Source organism: Rattus norvegicus, chromosome 14 (genome assembly GCF_036323735.1).
Source record: "Rattus norvegicus strain BN/NHsdMcwi chromosome 14, GRCr8, whole genome shotgun sequence".
Classification (NCBI taxonomy): Eukaryota; Metazoa; Chordata; class Mammalia; order Rodentia; family Muridae; genus Rattus; species Rattus norvegicus.
The window spans coordinates 26,390,846-26,413,727 of record NC_086032.1 but is presented as its reverse complement, the minus strand read 5'-3'; the positions used below and the strand labels follow the sequence as shown (position 1 = coordinate 26,413,727).

Genomic DNA, 22,882 nt, shown 5'->3' with positions numbered 1-22,882 from the left:
AAAGGGAACAGCACATGTTCAGAAATGTGTGCCAGGAACCATCCAGTTGTTCGGTACCGGAAGTTCTCTCAGGGGAAAGATAAGAGAAACTAACTCTTTGGGAAACTTACACTATTTTAAGAAGATAGATGGTTGTCTTAACCCACCATGAGGGCTAATGTATGTGTCAGTGGCATTTTGCAAACAAATGAACAATGTTGCTTCTGAGGGTACTAACTAGCATACCAGGAAAGACAGCAGCAGGCCCTCACCATATAGCTAATTTATTCTCACTAGTTCCTGGATGATAAGGTGTAATTTAGGCAATCAATCAATTTTTTTCAACATTTTTAATTCCTCCATATGTTTGTAGGGATTGGTTGCTATTGTTTCATTTAGTGGCTCCATCCCATTATTTTAAGGTTAGTATCATTAGCCGCAGGCACTTGCAAAATATAAAAATGAAATGTTCAAAGAAAAGGTGACCTTCCATTTTAGAACACAGATAAATAGCAAATGAGCTCTATAACCTCCAGCATTGATGTTTCAAGGTAATTTAATAACAAGATCCTTAACTAAAGTACAGCCATACGATACTATACATCACACTTAGATGCACTCGCAGTTGTAGGAGCAATGAGTTACAGTGGCTTTTTCAATCCCACCTTATTAAGTTCAATTAATCTATCATAGATTGAAAGATACCTTGGTTTTATTCGACAATTTCAAGGCATTTGCAGTCATTAATAACACTTATATATTCATGGTTGTAGCCTGGAGAGATGGTTTTTTATTCATGTTCAAGATAATAGTTTGGATTATGTCTGGTTTTCCTGAAGGTTGATCAAAGTCAACTTGATCAAAGGGAGTGTTCGCGCGTGTGTGTATGAATGTGCAGGTGTTTGTGTGTGTGTGTGTGTGTGTGTGTGTGTGTGTGTGTGAGAAAGAGAGAGAGAGAGAGAGAGAGAGAGAGAGAGAGAGAGAGAGAGAGAGAATGTGGGATAGTACTAAAAAGATCTTTTTGGCTTTGCAAATAATAAATTTCACCCTTATCTATCTTGATACATTTTTTTCTCCGAATCCTGTTATAGCCAAGCATGTAGATACTAGAAATTTTGACATTTATATTGTGTGCAATACTTTACAGAGCCTTCTCACAGATATTAATTTTAATTTTATAGAAGCCCAGTTAACACTAAAACTGTTAGAAAGTAAGGAAGAAAATTACATGGACCAGAAACTCATCTTGATTATTTGAAGCAGCATTCCTCAAGTAGTATTTTAGTAACCCTTAAGAACTCCAATTTTGAAGTCACAGAAATGAGACTGAAACCAGCTTCTTCTTCTGTATGTTTTTGCTGGTTTTTGCTGACAATGAGTAGTTCAACTCTCTTATCCTTGTTTCCACAGTGATAAGTAAGAACACAAAAGTGTCCATCAATGGAGCTTGTATAAATTACTGTTATCAGAGGTACATATTTGCTTCCTGGTGTCCAAATAAACTCTTACATTATTGAAAATGGATTTTGTGTCTAAGAAGCCTGAAGAAGGTACATCTGCATGCTTCATGTGCAAAATAAGCCGAGAACAGCTCAACAGCTGGTACTGTCACACTTGACCATAAGGAGATAGATATCACGAGCTTCTCACAGGACAGAACTACGAACTGACTGTGGTCATATTCATCACCTACCTTTCATCAAGTTGAGGATTAGAGCATCTGACTCTGCTCTACATCAAAAGGCTCAAAGTATCTCTGCCGAATGATATTATGGGTATGCCTTTCATAATTACAATTAAGGGGGCGAATAAGCAGCCTCTGACCTTTCTCATCCAGATAAACTGGGGTTCTTCTGCAAACCACACATGTGTGGAGATAAAACATTACCAGAGAAAAATTGCACACTGTATAAAAACAACTATTTACATATTGGAAAGGAGGATAAGAGAATTTGTAGTGAGGAAATACTCATCTTTCTTGGTTCAACCGACAATCCCAAACCATTTCTCTCATCTGGAATCACAGAAATCTGGAATCACAAGTAGATAGCTTGCCTTTTGTGTGCTTAAATTTTTAAATTAAGTTTCTATTACTCCTGGCCTATTTTTCTTTTGAAATTATAAATTGAATGCTAATTTTTCTGTCTTGCGTGATTTGCTTTTTTCCCTTTTTCTCCTGTTTTCTCCTTCCTCTCCTTTCTTCCCTTTGTCACTTTTTCTTCTTCGTCTTTTAACGTTGTTTCTTTTACTGAAGGTTGGACCAGGACTCACGTGTGCTGGGCAAGGGCTCTCCTACTGAGCTGTAGTGGGCCCTTAGATTTTTTTGGTTTTAATTGTGTGACAGGTTTTTGCTAAGTTGCCTAGTCTGGCTTTGCATTTTTGTTCCTTCTGTCTCAGCCTCTCAAGTAGTTGAAATTTCAGGTCTGTGTTTTCAAGCCTAGTGAGGAGTTTTCATTCAACTGGGGTATGTTTCTTTTCATGGGTACCTGCAGGGAAATCGTGCAACAGATTTTAGTTACTCTGGAGTTCTGTGCATTAGATCCTTTATTGATTTATACTTAGAGAGGAATGAAACCTTTTCCTTGTTATGATATTACAATATGAAAATGGATCACTTAAGACAGCTCTCTATTATTAGAAAAGTTAGTTTTAGCCTATAAAGTAATAGGTGTATGCTCCCTGGAAAAAAGGAGGGTTGTGGTTTTCTTCTTGGTATTTACTGGCCTTACTTTTCTTATTCTGCTATCCCTTATGTACATCTGTTTACAAGGAGTAGGAAAAACTGTCTAATTAGAAAATGATAATCTTCACATCTAGTCCTTCAAGTATGAATTATTTTAGCTCTGTATTTACAGACATATAGTTTAGCTCTGTATTTATGGACATCCAATATGTAACTTTGGAGAAGATACTTTTCCCTACTAAAAATGTGAAGTTTCTTTAAAAGGAGACTACTAACCCCTAACATTTAGGAAAATGATCAAACAAGCCCGAGCGTCGAGGTTGTGTTTCCTAGCACTGACCATGTAGATTAGATATATTTGATTGACTAGTGGGTCTTGGTTTTATACTCTGGTGGACTAAGGGTGAAGTGAGATGCCTCTTTCTGTGATCAGACTTCTGAAATAAGCCTGGGGAACTTAGAAAGTACAATGCTAAAGACTCCATGTAAAATGAAAATAGAACCATCGGGGTTGTCAGACGGAGCTAAATTCTGACTACATTATGCTCATCAGTTTCTTTTGAGACGCAATTTCTCATTTTAACACTCATAGTTTCTCGCTTGTTTGTTGTAGAATTCAGATAACTGATCATATCCATAATTAGAGAAAATGTGTAAGTAAACATTTATCTGTTTATTGTTTCATTGTCAATACAAATGCAATACAATACATTACAATACTATACAAACAGAACCTTTTCAACTCAACCACAGCTCTTACTTTCTATGACATGGTTTCTGGGTTGAGAATTATGCTTTTTTGCCCCAAATATAAAGAAGTTATGGCTCTAGTGTTGCATGCCTTAATCTTAGTACTTCAATGGTAGAGATAGGGTTCTATAAGTTCAAGGCTAGCCTGGTCTTCATAGTAAGCTTCATGCTACCCAACACTACATGCGCCTCACCCAAATCAAAATCAACCCTTAGGAAATCAGGGTCTCTACTACATACTACAAATATCTGGTTTAGAATATTTACTTTATATATGTATATGTGTGTATCTCATGTATCCATGAGAAAATGTTAAGCCCAGTATGAATAAATTTAACTATCAAAGTATAATTTATGCCTAGACACATATGAATATTTGCATATACAGTTAAAAAGATAAAAAGGAAGTCCTGCTCTATCTGTGTAGTAGTACTGTTGCTTCATGTAAGAACTGAGAATAAAGTTATGCACTCAGAAACACTGTCTTTGTATGTAAAAGGCAGTATAACAAGATAGCATTAATCTCTGGCATAAATCTACACTTTAGAAGCCTATTTTGTATTCTACTAGTCAGAACCCTCTCTGTATATCAAGAAATGTTCCAACATTAGTAGTCATTCATTTTTAACCTCATAAAAATGTTCTGTCATTGTTATGTATAATTTATCAAGTACATATATTCCATTAAAATGACATAACTACTTCTAAAATATTTTCCATAAAGGAACTGTAATATATATATGTATATATATATATATAATTTGTATCCTAAATTTTATGTTTTATAGTTAATGCATTGTAGTGTATGAAGCTCTAGTTAGTCATTTTTATAGATGTGTTGTATGTTATTTTGTAACAATATTACAAATGTTTTATTCATTTTATTGTCAATAATATATGTGTTGCCCCAGTAAATTGCTATTTCAAACCAGGCTGCTTTGTTAACTCATTCAAGCTACTTAACTACCACCACCACTCCCAACACCACCAGCACCACCATGACCACCAGTAGCACCATCATCATCATCACCGTGCCAACTCCTACCACCACCACTCCTACTCCCACAACCTCCACCAGCAGCACCAGCAGCACACCACCACCCCCACTGCTACCACCATCACCACCACCACCACCATCACCACCATCACCACCATCACCAACACCACCACCATCACCACCACCACTACCACCACCTGCCCCTGACACCACCAGCACCAGCACCAGCACCAGCACCAGCACCAGCACCAGCACCAGCACCAGCACCGCCATCACCACTAACAACACTACCACCAGCTTCTCTTTATGCTTAGAAGTGTGGTCTTCTTTAGGGTATATAGTGGAGATAAAATTGCTACACCGTAAGGTGCTTTCAACTTTGTGAGTCATCCCAAACTATTCCCTATAAAATTTTAAGCAAATCTACTTTGCATTATACATCTACTTATCTTTAAATTTAAGTTGTTTTCATTTCTTTCCGACTATCTGTGATGTGACTCTCAATGTTCCGGATGCAGCATTCCTGAAGTCAAGCTTCCCTTGTCTCTCTTCATGTTTATTGGTCAGATCTGACATTGTTTTGAAGAGTTTGATCAATTGTGGGGTTAGTCACATAATTTTAGTGGTAAAACACAATTTGTCTGTGATAATTTCCACATTTTTCTAGACCTGTGGGCACTCATACAGGGCTGCATCAGACAGTCAGCTGCATAGCAACGTCAAGGAAGAAACCAACTACAATGCCAAACTCATCATCGATGATACTGTTCTTACATCTAGCAGGCACTTCCAAGATCAAGGTGGGTCTCAGTTTTTCTGAAGCGTAGCACTGCCTTTCAATGGGGTCTTGAAATTCTGTATTAAAAATTAAAATTATGTAGTTTTTTCCAATAAAGTTGCCCATGATAAAACTCCACAAAGTTCTGTTCTGGTACAAAAAGTGTTGAAAAGTTCTGGCTTTCTGACTAACTTCAAGCAAAAATAGCAGGTGTAAAACATGTTTATCTAAATCTGTAAAATATTGCTTGGTGAATTTTAGGAGTGATGATGTTATAGCAGAACTAGAATGAATTAAAGCATCAGTAACTTGTAGGGACTATAGGTTTGTAAAATATGTAAACATTTTACACTGTAGTTCATGTCTTTGGCCACGATTAAATAATAAATTTAAATAATTTGGTGACTACATTCTTTCCCTGAAATTTTCTGTCAGAAAATATTTCTCTGGCATGTACAGTTAGTCTTAAGAAGTTCAGTCTACAGAATAGTAGGCTATCGTGAAGGGGAAACAAGGCTCTGAATCAGCTGCCAGTGGAAAAGCAAATCCACAGACAAACTACAGGACAGACTGAAATCATTTTAGTCAGGTTCACTTGGATTGAGTCGCTCATAATGGGAGTTGAGTTCACCAGTGTCCATGATTTCTTCTTTCTCTCCAACCCCCTTTGTACTGGCCATCGTGATTTAATTCAAGTCACCTGGGGTTTTAAGAAACAAAATCCTTCCCATTAAAACTGCATGGTGTTTATGACCACCACAGGGATGATTTAAAAAACAATGGAGAAGGTTGACTTATTAAAAATAAAGCCAGCTAATTACAGCAAATGGGCTTAATTTAAAAACCACAGGTGCCTCTTTTATAAGCTTTCCTTGAGCTTTTGCCCATAACGCACTTCCAGGTCATTGGGCAGCACTGAAATCTTTGCTGTGGCCAGCTTTAAATGGAAAACATTTGGCTCAGTTCTACCCACAGTCCAGACTGAATATGATGTCATAGAAAATATAAAACCTATGAAAGCTTGCTTCGGCCTTGAAGAGTGTTGCATCTAGTTCACTATTTTTAAAATGTACATAAAAGGCTGCTACATCACATCATCTTTGTTTTATGTTTTAGAGTAGATTTATGATGGAATTCACTTGGTAGTTACATTATTTTACTTTTAGAAATCAGTGACAAAGGTATTAACAATTCTTAGTGAAAAATAATGTAAGGAAATAATATTGTTACACTGGATTTCCATAGGTTTATAACTAAGATCTACATGCATTTTATATTTTAAATCCCAAAACCCTCAGATACAGTTTTCGTAATTACATTTCATTTTCAGTTTCACTTTATGAAGCTTGTTTATTTTAATGACGTTCCTACATTCCAAGTATGACATTCTACAGAGAATCCCATTTAATTTCCTGAGAGGAGATTACCAGATTTTCTCTTTACCTAACTGTTGACACATGGATTTTCCTGATGTCTAGCCTATTGATGTGATAGATTTAATATGCTATTCTTGGTGCTAGGAATGTAGGCTGCATTATTTAGGGGGAGAGGACTTGTCTTTCCAAATCAACAAGATGCTAATATTTTCCTTGTCCATGAACTGGAAATTTAGGACATATTTATTCGAGATGAGGGAAGAACACTGGCTTAGGGTTTTACTGCTGTGAACAGACACCATGACCAAGACAACTCTTATAAGGTCAACATTTAAATGAGGCTGGTTTCCAGGTTCAGAGGTTTAGTCCATTATCTTCATGGTGGAAAATATGACATACCTATAATGACACATTTTTTCAAAAAGGCCACACCCACTCCAACAAGGCCACAACTCCTAATAGTGCCACTCCCTGAGCCAAGCATATTCAAACCACCACAAACACAGTGATCCTGTGGTTGCCCATAAATGAATCCATAGTAATAAAGAGAAGAACACATCACACAAATTCATCATTTCTAATTATGCTTTAATAAATCAATATAAACATTGTAAATAAAGCATTTCAGGCACTCTCCTAAGTCTCTGTATAGATTATAACATACTTTAGAATGTACAATGAAAGTCTATATTCATTATATCTATTTTTCATATTTATCAGCAAAAAAATCTATGCAATCTATTTTGGCTTAATTTTATTTTATATTAATTTCATGACTAAGACTGAAAAGTACATGCTATGTTTTGAACAAGACCCTTATGCATATTACCTGTGAAATAGGATGATAAAATTTTTCAGAGAGTGAGTGTGTGGAGAGCAGTACTAAAATTCACATTGAAACTCAATTTCCATTGAAATGGTATTGAGAGTAAGGGGATTTTTATATTTTTATTAACTAATGTCAGTCATAATGGCTTTGGCTTCATAAATGGGCAATTGCCTAGCAAAAGGATTAGAAGGAAGTAACTGAGATTTATTCATTTTTTTCTTCCCCATTTGTTCCATGCAGGCCTTAGCAAGTGATCATCCAAGATGAAAACATTTTTATCTTGGGCTTTCCAGCATCCAGAACCGTGAGAAAGCAATTTCATTCGCTAACAATTGTCCTAAGGTATTTCTAATTATGAACATATTGACTCCAGTAATTTATTTTCAAAAGAAGAAAATATAATTAAACATGATCATAGGTGAAATGAAAATACAATACTTAATGTATCAAAGCAGACAACTTAGAGTTAGAAAAGGCTGTCTCTGAATGAACTTCTCAGTGAGTTTTTGGGGTAATATTTTTAAGTTCTCCAATCTTAATTTCTGAAAACATTAAATTACTACTTACTGTAGTTTTCATATAAATATTAAGAGCTATGATGCATAGTCCTATACAGTGATTGCTTAGGAAATGTCAGTGAAGAAAGCCCAACCTGATCATGCTAGTATAAGCTACTTGTCTTGCCTTCAAATAGCTTTTTTTTTCTGTTTCAAAATGCTTTACTTTTACTTGGTCTAAGATTTGGGAGATGCTCCAGGGTGGTTACAAAGCTGCCTCGTAGCTTGATAGGTTCGTCCAGGTGGAGGTCCTGAAGCTGACTAGTGAGATGCAGAGGAGGGAGTCTCTTGGAAGGCGCAGAGGCCTAGTTGTGCTTGAGAGTGAGACTCTCAAAGAGATACTCGCCCAGAGATACCTGGTGCATGCCAGTCTGTGCTGGTTGAGACCCTGCTAGCCTAGGGAGGTTGGTTAAGTGGTTGCCCATCTTATTGATGAGCTTCACCTGCTTATCCAGGAAGTGGCTTTCCAAGAAGTCACAGAGATGAGGGCCTGTGTGGGCAGAACCCAGGGCATACAGAATCAAGAGGGCCTGGTTCAGGTTCTTCTTGAGGGTCAATGCAGCTTCTATGGCAACCGGGGTTGTACCCCATTCATCTTGAGACAGCTTCTGCACACCCTGGAAGAGTGTAACCCCGCAATCAGTCTTTGACTTGAGATGCTCTGTGCCCTCTGTGCCCTCGCGCTTCTCCTTGGCCAATTCATGGAAGAAGTGGCCTACGCCCTTTCATCCCGATCAAAAAGGAAGCCCGGAGTAAGGTAGGTGTAGGAGGCCCTCAGGTGCAAGTCGATCAGGCAGTTCACCGAAGCTTCCATTCCGGTGGAAGAATTCTGACGAATCCGAAAGGACACGGCTGTTCCAGAGTATGGGGCTAACCGTGAAGATGGTGCTGGCTCATCCTAGCAGCAGAACACTCCAAGGAGATGGTCCCCGACGCTGCAACTTGAGAGACTTGTAAGGTGGCTGGAAGCTAATAAAGTGGGAGTCCCCGGGTCCATTCCATCCAAACACTGTTGAAGCAAGACACAGATCCACGGGACCTCCAAGCTTCTTGACTGTGGAAGCAATGTTGACAACTGCTTCAAGCTCATCATGACTTTTCTGCTGAGTTGGACGACTTTCACACTATGACATATTATAAACCTTTAATACCTTTGACTTGTCTTTGTAGAGGACTTTCTTGCTGCCACCAGAAATGTGATATACCAATATCTCCAGGTTTCCAGTGTTTCCATAGTGTATCTTCTAGTATCAATACATTTTCTGTTGTACTGCTCTACTGAATTAACCTTGAAAAGAATTTATGAGGAAAAATATCTCAGTCATACTTTGGTGATAAAGATGTCGAATCTCAAGTAGTTTAAAAGTTTTAAAGGAGCATAACTGATGTACGGCGAGGATTTAAACTGTGACCAAACTATCCTTTTATTTCCTTTTGTTTTATTATTATCACTGGTTACAGGTGGTTGGTTTTGCAAACCATGTAATGGGTCCATATATGAGCTATTTCCCCTCAATTTTTTTTCTCATGAAGGAAATGCTTGCAGGTATTCATTCTTAAAATATGAGAGATATTGTGGATTCATTCTCAGTGTGTCTTTTAATTGATTTGAATTCTTCTAATTTTAATTTTATTCTTGTAATGTGTACTGATGAGTAAGCCTTCATTGTTGAGTAACAAAACTATACTATTATAATAATTAAATGTAACTTTGAATGGTAACACAAAAATCACAAAATAAAAAAATGACAAAACATGTCTAAGAGTCTTCTAAATTCTTTATTCACACAAGAACGTAAGTCAGCAAATGAATAATTACAATTTCTGTAGAAGGCCTATGGGAATACAGCAAGAAAGTTTTTAGAATTCCTACTGATTTCAGGAACTCAGAAATTCCATATAGAGAAGGAGAGGAAAGGTCTTACCTTGGCCACCCTGCCTTCCTAGCTGGAATCAGCTTAGAACCAGTGGGAATTTCTTGTTAAGATGAAAGGTTAACCAGAGGCCCAAACAGCCACTTGTTGCCATGATCAACTGTATTCTTATCTACCCCACAATCCTGCATTCTTAAAATATGCTGAGGCCACTTTGGAGATCTTCTCGGAAGGTACACAACTGTGTTATTTCAGGGAGGAAGTCCATGCTGTATAATTCCCTTATACCTTTTAACCTAAGCTGGTACTTTTATAGTGAGTCCTGCTCTAGAATCCCCTTGAAAGAGGTGAAGGGGCTTGAGACCCCATATGTACAACAATGCCAACCAACCAGAGCTCCCAGGGACTAAACCACTACCCAAAGACTATACATGGCCTGACCCTGGACTCTGACCCCATAGGTAGCAATGAATATCCTAGTAAGAGCACCAGTGGAAGGGGAAGCCCTGGGTCCTGCCAAGGTTGGACCCCCAGTGCGGGGGAATACAGGAAGGCAGTAAAGTGGAAGTATAGGGGGGACACCTTCAGCTCTTTCAATCCTTTCTCTAACTCCTCTAATGGGAATCTTGTTCTCAATTCAGTGGTTTGCTGCTAGCACTCACCTCTGTATGTCTTCATTTCTAAGGCTCTGTTGTCATTGCACTCTGATCACTGAAAGTGATAGCTTAGCATTTCCAAAAGGATTCATACATCTAGATCTATACTGCTCTATAGTGTCCACATAGATTCAAAGAATATTACTCTGTATGCAAAATAGAATCATATTATTACAAGACAAAGACAAAAAGAAGTATAACACAATAGAAAGGTGCTATGTCATATATAAATGGTTCTCCATTAGGATACAGTTCATTGCCTAGGTGAAACTCAGCTTTTTCTCTTAGAGATTGTGGTAGAATTTGAAATTGTATTTCACCTCCAAGGGTCCATGTAAACTGAAAGTGAAAGTTTGAAAATATAAATTCCAAGAGAATGGAATGAGGAGAGAAGGAATAACAGGAGATTGTAAAATCAAGACTTGTGAAAAGAGGCAAGGTTGTCATGTAAGATTAAGGGAGCAATTCATCATACATCTGTAAAAACTGAACATCAATGTGAAAAAAAATGATGTCAACACTATTCATCATATGAAAATGGATACAAACCATGACAAATATTTAGTGTAAGATAAATCACTAAACTACTAGAAGAAAACAGAAGAACATATAACAACAATATGAGCAAAATTGTGTAAAGATAATTACATCAAATTTAAGGTTGGCATTCCCCTTGGGAACAGTGGAGACAATTAACAGGATAAGAATAGCCCACGAAACAGTAGAAAAATTACAAATGACACATATGATAAGGTGTTTTACTTTATAAACCTTTACAATCCAAATAAATATCAAGGAAGAAAATACTCCTATTAAAATTAGGCAGAATAAACCTACATCACTACCAGTGGTAGTAGAAATTTGTTTTCAAAATTAGATATCATTATGATAAGCAATCAAGGCTACAAGGAAGTATTCCCTAATGTTATAGAATGACTGCTATAGAATGATAATAGAAAGGTAGAATAAAGTTCGGTCTCTTCTCCCTCTTTTTTTCTTCCTTTATTACGTTTTTCTTCCCATCTCCCTGGATTTTCTATTTGCTCCCTTTCTTTCCTTATTTCTTTTCTTTTTAGGTATAACGTTCCTGAATCCTTTGGCAGTAACTTGCTGGCATTGATACATCATTCCTGAGTACTTAACTGAATATTTTCCGTAAACAGCATATGCTCACACACCACTCCAATATAGTAATCAGAACAATTTGATTACTACCTTTTGTTTATAAGACTCCAGACAACTTTTTGCAATTATTCACTAATCTTCCTGACAGACAGATCTTGTCCAGCACTTCTTTGTAGTTAGCAAATGTCTTCACAGGACTGTCTAGCTTGCTCATTATCTTCAATACTTCCTTGGCATATAATAAGTCTTGACGATCATGTGTTATAATTAATTATAATGAGAGCATTTGTAGGGGTTGGGGATTTAGCTCAGTGGTAGAGCACTTGCCTAGGAAGCGCAAGGCCCTGGGTTCGGTCCCCAGCTCCGAAAAAAAGAACCAAAAAAAAAAAAATGAGAGCATTTGTAATCATTCTAAAATTTTATAAAATTGTGCTAAAGTAAAATTTTCAACTACTATTTTACAGTTGGAAATTGAAAACTTGAACTTACCTCTTATTTGTTTTCACTTGTCTCAGAATTTAGAAGCATGTAAATTTAAGCAAAATTTCTGGTATATTTATACAATAGTTATATTAAAGTATTCATGATATAGTTACTGAGATAACAAAAAAGAATGATCTTTAAAAAATAGTTCAAATGGTAATATTTAATTATATTTTCCTTCATAGAAAATACTGTGGAGGGGTTTCTACTTGGGAGAAGAAAGGCTGACATAGAAAAAAGTCAGGGATGAAGGACAAATAGCATCAAGGTTGCTTAATAAAATTTCAAGGAATCATTATTTTGCATTACCTAAAGTATACTACACATGTATATGTGTATACATATGCATAAATTATATGTAATGCATGCATATATAACTTACATTATATGTATATGTAGTATATGTATCTGCTTATGTGTATACGTATATATGCATATATGTGTATGTTTGTGTATGTTTGTATACATGTATGTGTGTATGTGTATATGTGTGTGTGTATGTATATATTAAATATAGTTAAACCACCTGAACTGAGAGTGCTATATACGGAACCATGAACTATTGAAAACTTTAGTATTAGGCATGAGATACCTCTTTTTCAATAGTTGGCCAGTATAGCCCAAATGATTCAGACACACAAAAATCAATACTGTAGCTATAGTGTTTGGTTGCAGTTGATTGTGAACTGTAATTTGCAGTTGGTACCACACACTTAGGACAGAAAACCTGGATAATTCATGATGGATCTATCCTCAAAGCATTTTTCCTGAAGTTTCATGGTTAACAAAAATACTACGCATGTGCCCAAGGGTGGGGGGAGGCAATTTAACAATCCTAGCCAGCTGCACCACAAATGGTTCACAGCAATTAGCAGCATGGCAAGATATGCAAGCAGGTGCAGTAGGTGGCGCCCACATCAATGGCAACCAACATCTCTCAAAATTGACTGAAAGCTGACTCAACAGGAGGGAATGTATGCCTCATACTGAAAAACTTCCAGCCACCTGGGCATTTGCATTCGCAGACCTTAAAAGAAAGTACTCCCCTCTACCTTGCCAGACCAGCATAATATTTATTATATCCTTAATACTATCATTATAGCCATTGATAAGTGTAGCTCCCATTACTCGTTAAGGATGCCTGTCTTTACAGAAAGTGGAAAGCATCTCTGAAAACCATTGTGGAACAAATGTTATAAATATTGTAGTGAAGGGACCTCAGCCATGTGGCTCGGCTGCTCTGAGCCTCTCCTGGCAAAATATCTCTTAGCAGTCCTAACTGCTTCAATTCACTTGTAGATACGGAAGCCTTATGAATCTGGTCAGTTTCAGGGAATTCCTGAAGCATTTGAATTGTTTAATTCCTGAGGTTAAATAATTTTATGAAAGATGGAATGTTTTACCTTCATTTTTTATTGGATTTTTTAAATTTACATTTCAGATATTATTCCCTTTCCCAGGGTTTCCCAACAAACTTACCCTATCCCATCCCCCTTCCCTTCTTCAAAAAAAGCTCCCCATCTAATCCCCCTCGCTCCCTGACATTCCCCTACACTGGGGGTCCAACTTAGGCAGGACCAAGGGGTTCTCCTTCCACTGGTGCCCAATAAGGCCATCCTTTGCTACACATGCAGTTAAACCCAGGGTTCAGTCCATGGTGTTTGGCATTATTGTTCTTATGAGGCTGCAAGGCCCTTCACTTCTCTCAATCCTTTCTCTAATTCCTCCAATGGGGGTTGCTTTCTCCATTCAGTGGTTTGCTGCTAGCATTTGCCTCTGTATTTGACATGCTCTGACTGTGTCTCTCAGGAGACATCTATATCCCATTCCTGTCAGCATGAACTTCTTAGCTTCATCCATCTTATCTAGTTTTAGGGGCAATCCAGTTCCATCAATTTGCCTATAAATTTCATAAAGTAATTGCTTTTCATAGCTGAGTAATATTCCATTGTGTAGATGTACCACATTTTCTATATCCATTCCTCTGTTGAAGGGCATCTGGGTTCTTCCCAGGTTCTGGCTATTATAAATAAGGCTGGGATGAACATAGTGGAGCATGTGTCTTTTTTATATGTTGGGGCATCTTTTGGGTATATGCCCAAGAGAGGTACAGCTGGATCCTCAGGTATTTAATGTCCAATTTTCTGAGGAACCTCCAGACTGATTTCCAGAATGGTTGTACCAGTCTGCAATCCCACCAACAATGGAGGAGTGTTCCTCTTTCTCCACATCCACGCCAGCATTTGCATCTAGAATCCCTGCATCTAGAGTCAGAGGCAGCTCACAGTTACCTAATATGGATGCTAGCAACTAAATCTGGTCTTTTGCAATAATGAAAAACTATTCCTTCTATCCTATCTAGTCCCTATCCTACTTCTCATTAAAAGTATCTTCCTTTCACACAGTTTTTTTGCTTTTAAAATAAGTTTAATTTTCAAAAGTAATTTAATATCTGGAATAACTTCCTCCAGTGTTTTAAGGCAAGGCTTAATGCTTAAATTTAATCATAATTTCATAGCCCATCCTCCTAGGCTTCTCTGGAACATCTAATAATTTTATACATTTTTATTCAAAAATATTCCAGCTATTATGATAGTCATGATAGCCAAAAAATCAACTCTATTTTCATTACTATTAAATTAATTGCATTTTTATAATGTAGAAATAGTATACAATGACATTTGTGTTTTATGTCCCTTTTGATATGCTGTTTTAGTTTAGTTAGTCATAAGACAGGGTTTTATTGAATATATTTTTAATATGTGGACTAAATTTTATAGGATAAGTTTATATTTGAGGAAACACTGAAAGTGCCTTCTCCTGTGAGTGAATACTGATAACATATTCTTCTCACCACATAGAGATCGATTCTACAAGTTTCAAAGGCCTCAATATTCACAGTCTTCATCAGCATCAACAATGGGCACCTATGTCACACTAAAATAAAGGAGTTGTAGATGCTATGTTTCAATAAGGCCTGGACTTCCTGGTTGCTGCCTCTGCAGAGAGGCCCTGGGCAGCACCCCACGAGCGAACCTGAGCCTCGGGACCACAGGTAAGACCAAATTTTCTGCTGCAAGAAAGCGGCCTGGTGAGCTTGGGACACACGGAAGCAGAATTTCTCTAGGACCAGGCACGTTCTGTGTTTACCGGAAGTCCCACACCCGCGGATCCCGGCCCGCAGCAGCTCTCTGCTCCCAGACCCGGTGAGAGAGAGAGACCCAACCGCCTGGTCTGGTGGGCACTCCTGAGGCTGCAGAGCGGAAGAGACCACCAACACTGCTCACCCCTGCCCACATCCCTGGCCCAAGAGGAAACTGTATAAGGCCTCTGGGCTCCCGTGGGGGAGGGCCCAGGAGCGGCAGGACCCCTGCCAGAGACACCTCCGGACCCTGAAGGAAACAGACCGGATAAACAGTTCTCTGCACCCAAATCCCGTGGGAGGGAGAGCTAAACCTTCAGAGAGGCAGACAAGCATGAGAAACCAGAAGAGACTGCTCCCTGCACACACATCTCGGACGCCAGAGGAAAAAGCCAAAGACCATCTGGAACCCTGGTGCACTGAAGCTCCCGGAAGGGGCGGCACAGGTCTTCCTGGTTGCTGCCGCTGCAGAGAGCCCTGGGCAGCACCCCACGAGCGAACCTGAGCCTCGGGACCACAGCTAAGACCAAATTTTCTGCTGCAAGAAAGCTGCCTGGTGAACTCAAGACACAGGCCCACAGGAACAGCTGAAGACCTGTAGAGAGGAAAAACTACATGCCCGAAAGCAGAACACTCTGTCCCCAGAACTGACTGAAAGAGAGGAAAACAGGTCTACAGCACTCCTGACACACAGGCTTATAGGACAGTCTAGCCACTGTCAGAAATAGCAGAACAAAGTAACACTAGAGATAATCTGATGGCGAGAGGCAAGCGCAGGAACCCAAGCAACAGAAACCAAGACTACATGCCATCATCGGAGCCCAATTCTCCCACCAAAACAAACATGGAATATCCAAACACACCAGAAAAGCAAGATCTAGTTTCAAAATCATATTTGATCATGATGCTGGAGGACTTCAAGAAAGACATGAACAACTTAGGGAAACACAGGAAAACTTTAATAAACAAGTAGAAGCCTACAGAGAGGAATCGCAAAAATCCCTGAAAGAATTCCAGGAAAACACAATCAAACAGTTGAAGGAATTAAAAATGGAAATAGAAGCAATCAAGAAAGAACACATGGAAACAACCCTGGATATAGAAAACCAAAAGAAGAGACAAGGAGCTGTAGATACAAGCTTCACCAACAGAATACAAGAGATGGAAGAGAGAATCTCAGGAGCAGAAGATTCCATAGAAATCATTGACTCAACTGTCAAAGATAATGTAAAGCGGAAAAAGCTACTGGTCCAAAACATACAGGAAATCCAGGACTCAATGAGAAGATCAAACCTAAGGATAATAGGTATAGAAGAGAGTGAAGACTCCCAGCTCAAAGGACCAGTAAATATCTTCAACAAAATCATAGAAGAAAACTTCCCTAACCTAAAAAAAGAGATACTCATAGACATACAAGAAGCCTACAGAACTCCAAATAGATTGGACCAGAAAAGAAACACCTCCCGTCACATAATTGTCAAAACACCAAACGCACAAAATAAAGAAAGAATATTAAAAGCAGTAAGGGAAAAAGGTCAAGTAACATATAAAGGCAGACCTATCAGAATCACACCAGACTTCTCGCCAGAAACTATGAAGGCCAGAAGATCCTGGACTGATGTCATACAGACCCTAAGAGAACACAAATGCCAGCCCAGGTTACTGTATCCAGCAAAACTCTCAATTAACATTGATGGAGAAACCAAGATATTCCATGACAAAACCAAATTTACACAATATCTTTCTACAAATCCAGCACTACAAAGGATAATAAATGGTAAAGCCCAACATAAGGAGGCAAGCTATACCCTAGAAGAAGCAAGAAACTAATCGTCTTGGCAACAAAACAAAGAGAATGAAAGCACACAAACATAACCTCACATCCAAATATGAATATAACGGGAAGCAATAATCACTATTCCTTAATATCTCTCAATATCAATGGCCTCAACTCCCCAATAAAAAGACATAGATTAACAAACTGGATACGCAACGAGGACCCTGCATTCTGCTGCCTACAGGAAACACACCTCAGAGACAAAGACAGACACTACCTCAGAGTGAAAGGCTGGAAAACAACTTTCCAAGCAAATGGTCAGAAGAAGCAAGCTGGAGTAGCCATTCTAATATCAAATAAAATCAATTTTCAATTAAAAGTCATCAAAAAAGATAAGGAAGGACACTTCATATTCATCAAAGGAAAAATCAACCAAGATGAACTCTCAATCCTAAATATCTATGCCCCAAATACAAGGGCACCTACATACGTAAAAGAAACCTTACTAAAGCTCAAAACACACATTGCACCTCACACAATAATAGTGGGAGATATCAACACCCCACTCTCATCAATGGACAGATCATGGAAACAGAAATTAAACAGTAATGTCGACAGACTAAGAGAAGTCATGAGCCAAATGGACTTAACGGATATTTATAGAACATTCTATACTAAAGCAAAAGGATATACCTTCTTCTCAGCGCCTCATGGTACTTTCTCCAAAATTGACCATATAATTGGTCAAAAAACGGGCCTCAACAGGTACAGAAAGATAGAAATAATCCCATGCGTGCTATCGGACCACCACGGCCTAAAACTGGTCTTCAATAACAATAAGGGAAGAATGCCCACTTATACGTGGAAATTGAACAATGCTCTACTCAATGATAACCTGGTCAAGGAAGAAATAAAGAAAGAAATTAAAAATTTTTTAGAATTTAATGAAAATGAAGATACAACATACTCAAACTTATGGGACACAATGAAAGCTGTGCTAAGAGGAAAACTCATAGAGCTGAGTGCCTGCAGAAAGAAACAGGAAAGAGCATATGTCAGCAGCTTGACAGCACACCTAAAAGCTCTAGAACAAAAAGAAGCAAATACACCCAGGAGGAGTAGAAGGCAGGAAATAATCAAACTCAGAGCTGAAATCAACCAAGTAGAAACAAAAAGGACCATAGAAAGAATCAACAGAACCAAAAGTTGGTTCTTTGAGAAAATCAACAAGATAGATAAACCCTTCACCAGACTAACGAGAGGACACAGAGAGTGCGTCCAAATTAACAAAATCAGAAATGAAAAGGGAGACATAAGTACAGATTCAGAGGAAATTCAAAAAATCATCAGATCTTACTATAAAAACCTATATTCAACAAAATTTGAAAATCTTCAGGAAATGGACAATTTCCTAGACAGATACCAGGTATCGAAGTTAAATCAGGAACAGATAAACCAGTTAAACAACCCCATAACTCCTAAGGAAATAGAAGCAGTCATTAAAGGTCTCCCAACCAAAAAGAGCCCAGGTCCAGACGGGTTTAGTGCAGAATTCTATCAAACCTTCATAGAAGACCTCATACCAATACTATCCAAACTATTCCACAAAATTGAAACAGATGGATCACTACCGAATACCTTCTACGAAGCCACAATTACTCTTATACCTAAACCACACAAAGACACAACAAAGAAAGAGAACTTCAGACCAATTTCCCTTATGAATATCGACGCAAAAATACTCAATAAAATTCTGGCAAACCGAATTCAAGAACACATCAAAACAATCATCCACCATGATCAAGTAGGCTTCATCCCAGGCATGCAGGGATGGTTTAATATACGGAAAACCATCAACGTGATCCATTATATAAACAAACTGAAAGAACAGAACCACATGATCATTTCATTAGATGCTGAGAAAGCATTTGACAAAATTCAACACCCCTTCATGATAAAAGTCCTGGAAAGAATAGGAATTCAAGGCCCATACCTAAACATAGTAAAAGCCATATACAGCAAACCAGTTGCTAACATTAAACTAAATGGAGAGAAACTTGAAGCAATCCCACTAAAATCAGGGACTAGACAAGGCTGCCCACTCTCTCCCTACTTATTCAATATAGTTCTTGAAGTTCTAGCCAGAGCAATCAGACAACAAAAGGAGATCAAGGGGATACAGATCGGAAAAGAAGAGGTCAAAATATCACTATTTGCAGATGACATGATAGTATATTTAAGTGATCCCAAAAGTTCCACCAGAGAACTACTAAAGCTGATAAACAACTTCAGCAAAGTGGCCAGGTATAAAATTAACTCAAATAAATCAGTTGCCTTCCTCTATACAAAAGAGAAACAAGCCGCGAAAGAAATTAGGGAAACGACACCCTTCATAATAGACCCAAATAATATAAAGTACCTCGGTGTGACTTTAACCAAGCAAGTAAAAGATCTGTACAATAAGAACTTCAAGACACTGAGGAAAGAAATTGAAGAAGACCTCAGAAGATGGAAAGATCTCCCATGCTCATGGATTGGCAGGATTAATATAGTAAAAATGGCCATTTTACCAAAAGCAATCTACAGATTCAATGCAATCCCCATCAAAATACCAATCCAATTCTTCAAAGAGTTAGACAGAACAATTTGCAAATTCATCTGGAATAACAAAAAACCCAGGATAGCTAAAGCTATCCTCAACAATAAAAGGACTTCAGGGGGAATCACTATCCCTGAACTCAAGCAGTATTACAGAGCAATAGTGATAAAAACTGCATGGTATTGGTACAGAGACAGACAGATAGACCAATGGAATAGAATTGAAGACCCAGAAATGAACCCACACACCTATGGTCACTTGATTTTTGACAAAGGAGTCAAAACCATCCAATGGAAAAAAGATAGCATTTTCAGCAAATGGTGCTGGTTCAACTGGAGGGCAACATGTAGAAAAATGCAGATCGATCCATGCTTATCACCCTGTACAAAGCTTAAGTCCAAGTGGATCAAGGACCTTCACATCAAACCAGACACACTCAAACTAATAGAAGAAAAACTAGGGAAGCATCTGGAACACATGGGCACTGGACAAAATTTCCTGAACAAAACACCAATGACTTATGCTCTAAGATCAAGAATCGACAAATGGGATCTCATAAAACTGCAAAGCTTCTGTAAGGCAAAGGACACTGTGGTTAGGACAAAACGGCAACCAACAGATTGGGAAAAGATCTTTACCAATCCTACAACAGATAGAGGCCTTATATCCAAAATATACAAAGAACTCAAGAAGTTAGACCGCAGGGAAACAAATAACCCTATTAAAAAATGGGGTTCAGAGCTAAACAAAGAATTCACAGCTGAGGAATGCCGAATGGCTGAGAAACACCTAAAGAAATGTTCAACATCTTTAGTCATAAGGGAAATGCAAATCAAAACAACCCTGAGATTTCACCTCACACCAGTGGGATTGGCTAAGATCAAAAACTCAGGTGACAGCAGATGCTGGCGAGGATGTGGAGAAAGAGGAACACTCCTCCATTGTTGGTGGGGTTGCAGACTGGTAAAACCATTCTGGAAATCAGTCTGGAGGTTCCTCAGAAAATTGGACATAGAACTGCCTGAGGATCCAGCTATACCTCTCTTGGGCATATACCCAAAAGATGCCTCAACATATAAAAGAGACACGTGCTCCACTATGTTCATCGCAGCCTTATTTATAATAGCCAGAAAATGGAAAGAACCCAGATGCCCTTCAACAGAGGAATGGATACAGAAAATGTGGTACATCTACACAATGGAATATTACTCAGCTATCAAAAACAACGAGTTTATGAAATTCGTAGGCAAATGGTTGGAACTGGAAAATATCATCCTGAGTGAGCTAACCCAATCACAGAAAGACATACATGGTATGCACTCATTGATAAGTGGCTATTAGCCCAAATGCTTGAATTACCCTAGATCCCTAGAACAAACGAAACTCAAGACTGATGATCAAAATGTGAATGCTTCACTCCTTCTTTAAATGAGGAAAAAGAATACCCTTAGCAGGGAAGGGAGAGGCAAAGATTGAAACAGAGACTGAAGGAACACCCATTCAGAGCCTGCCCCACATGTGGCCCATACATATACAGCCACCCAATTAGACAAGATGGATGAAGCAAAGAAGTGCAGACCGACAGGAGCCGGATGTAGATCGCTCCTGAGAGACACAGCCATAATACAGCAAATACAGAGGCGAATGCCAGCAGCAAACCACTGAACTGAGAATAGGTCCCCTATTGAAGGAATCAGAGAAAGAACTGGAAGAGCTTGAAGGGGCTCGAGACCCCAAAAGTACAACAATGCCAAGCAACCAGAGCTTCCAGAGACTAAGCCACTACCTAAAGACTATACATGGACTGACCCTGGACTCTGACCCCATAGGTAGCAATGAATATCCTAGTAAGAGCACCAGTGGAAGGTGAAGCCCTGGGTCCTGCTAAGACTGAACCCCCAGTGAACTAGTCTATGGGGGGAGGGCGGCAATGGGGGGAGGGTTGAGAGGGGAACACCCATAAGGAAGGGGAGGGGGGAGGGGGATGTTTGCCTGGAAACCGGGAAAGGGAATAACACTCGAAATGTATATAAGAAATACTCAAGTTAATAAAAAAAAAAAAAGAAAAAAAAAAAAAACAGACACAGAAGGAACACCCATTCAGAGCCTGCCCCACAAAAAAAAAAAAAAAAAAAAAAAAAAGGCCTGGAACTAGCCCCATTTATAGTTGTCTCTTAGAAAAACCTGAAGTCATGTTTCTAAGTGTCTAAAGGAAAGAACTTTCTGGTTGCTTGCATGTCTTAACATGGTAGGGGTCACTCCCCTTCACACTGACCTTTCCCTTACAATAGAGGTGATATAGACTTTTGGAATAGAATTCGTTCTCTACAGAATCTCTGAGACCTACCATTGAATAAAATACAAACATTTTCTTTTACAGATTTGTTTGTTTGCAGAACAAAATAGCAGTTGCCTTTTGTGTGTGGTTTGTTTTATTTATTTTTTATTTTTTTTATTGAGTCATTGTTTTTTAAGGCCTGGCTTCTGCCTTTGCTTTTAGAAGTAATGTGTGAAAGTTTAATATGCACTTTGTGGATTCCTGAAGGAATTCAAAGCTTGTGCTCTACTGTTGAAATATAGAACTGATTCTCACTTGGTGTCATAAGTGTTGCCTCTATTAATACATTGACAACTGTTCCAAATACATTCTTTTAGAGAATACTGTCAATTGGATAAACAGGCCAGAATATAAATACAAATAAAATAATGGTAGAACTGTCATCATTTTAATAACCACAGAAAAATAGAAAACAAGTTTGTTTCTCTCAAGCAGTTCCACTAAGTCCCTTTTTCTTATTTTCATACATTTAATTCTCAGAACAGTTTTGAAATTCAATGAAGATAAGTAATATGTACTAACTTCCTACATACTATGTTTTAGAACTCAGGGTTTAACTCACAGTGGTTATATATGCTAATAATATATTATGTTTGCATGACATTGATAGAATTGATAAACTAATATTGATACATTATGATGAAATAAAGCCAGTTCTTTAAATTAGAGCTAACACTTCATTGTTATAGTGAAGTAACTTTTAATAAATGCACAATGTCATGTATCTACAAGAATAATGGAGAGCGAAAATCATCCTATATGTCACAGAGAGTTTTTTATTCTCACTTCTTGCCACAAACCGGGCAATTACAGATTGTTGTTTTTACCTTTTCCTAATGGTAATGGCAATTAAATATAACCAAATACGATGTAGATTTAAACTCTTCTTTCACTGGTCAATTCAAATGTAACCTTTCCTCATGCTTTTCTGTGATTTGG

General features: G+C 38.2%; 1 protein-coding gene across 1 annotated transcript; it reads right to left on the bottom strand.

The window, feature by feature from the left end:
* Window positions 1–8,254: 8,254 nt before the first annotated feature.
* LOC120096723 (ferritin light chain 1-like) lies at window positions 8,255–8,763 on the bottom strand. The gene is made up of 2 exons (XM_039092917.1): window positions 8,752–8,763; window positions 8,255–8,671 (listed from the first exon to the last, which is right to left on the bottom strand). The coding sequence occupies exons 1-2, from the start codon at window positions 8,761–8,763 to the stop codon at window positions 8,255–8,257; spliced, it is 429 nt and encodes a 142-aa protein (XP_038948845.1).
* Between the last annotated feature and the right edge of the window lie 14,119 nt (window positions 8,764–22,882).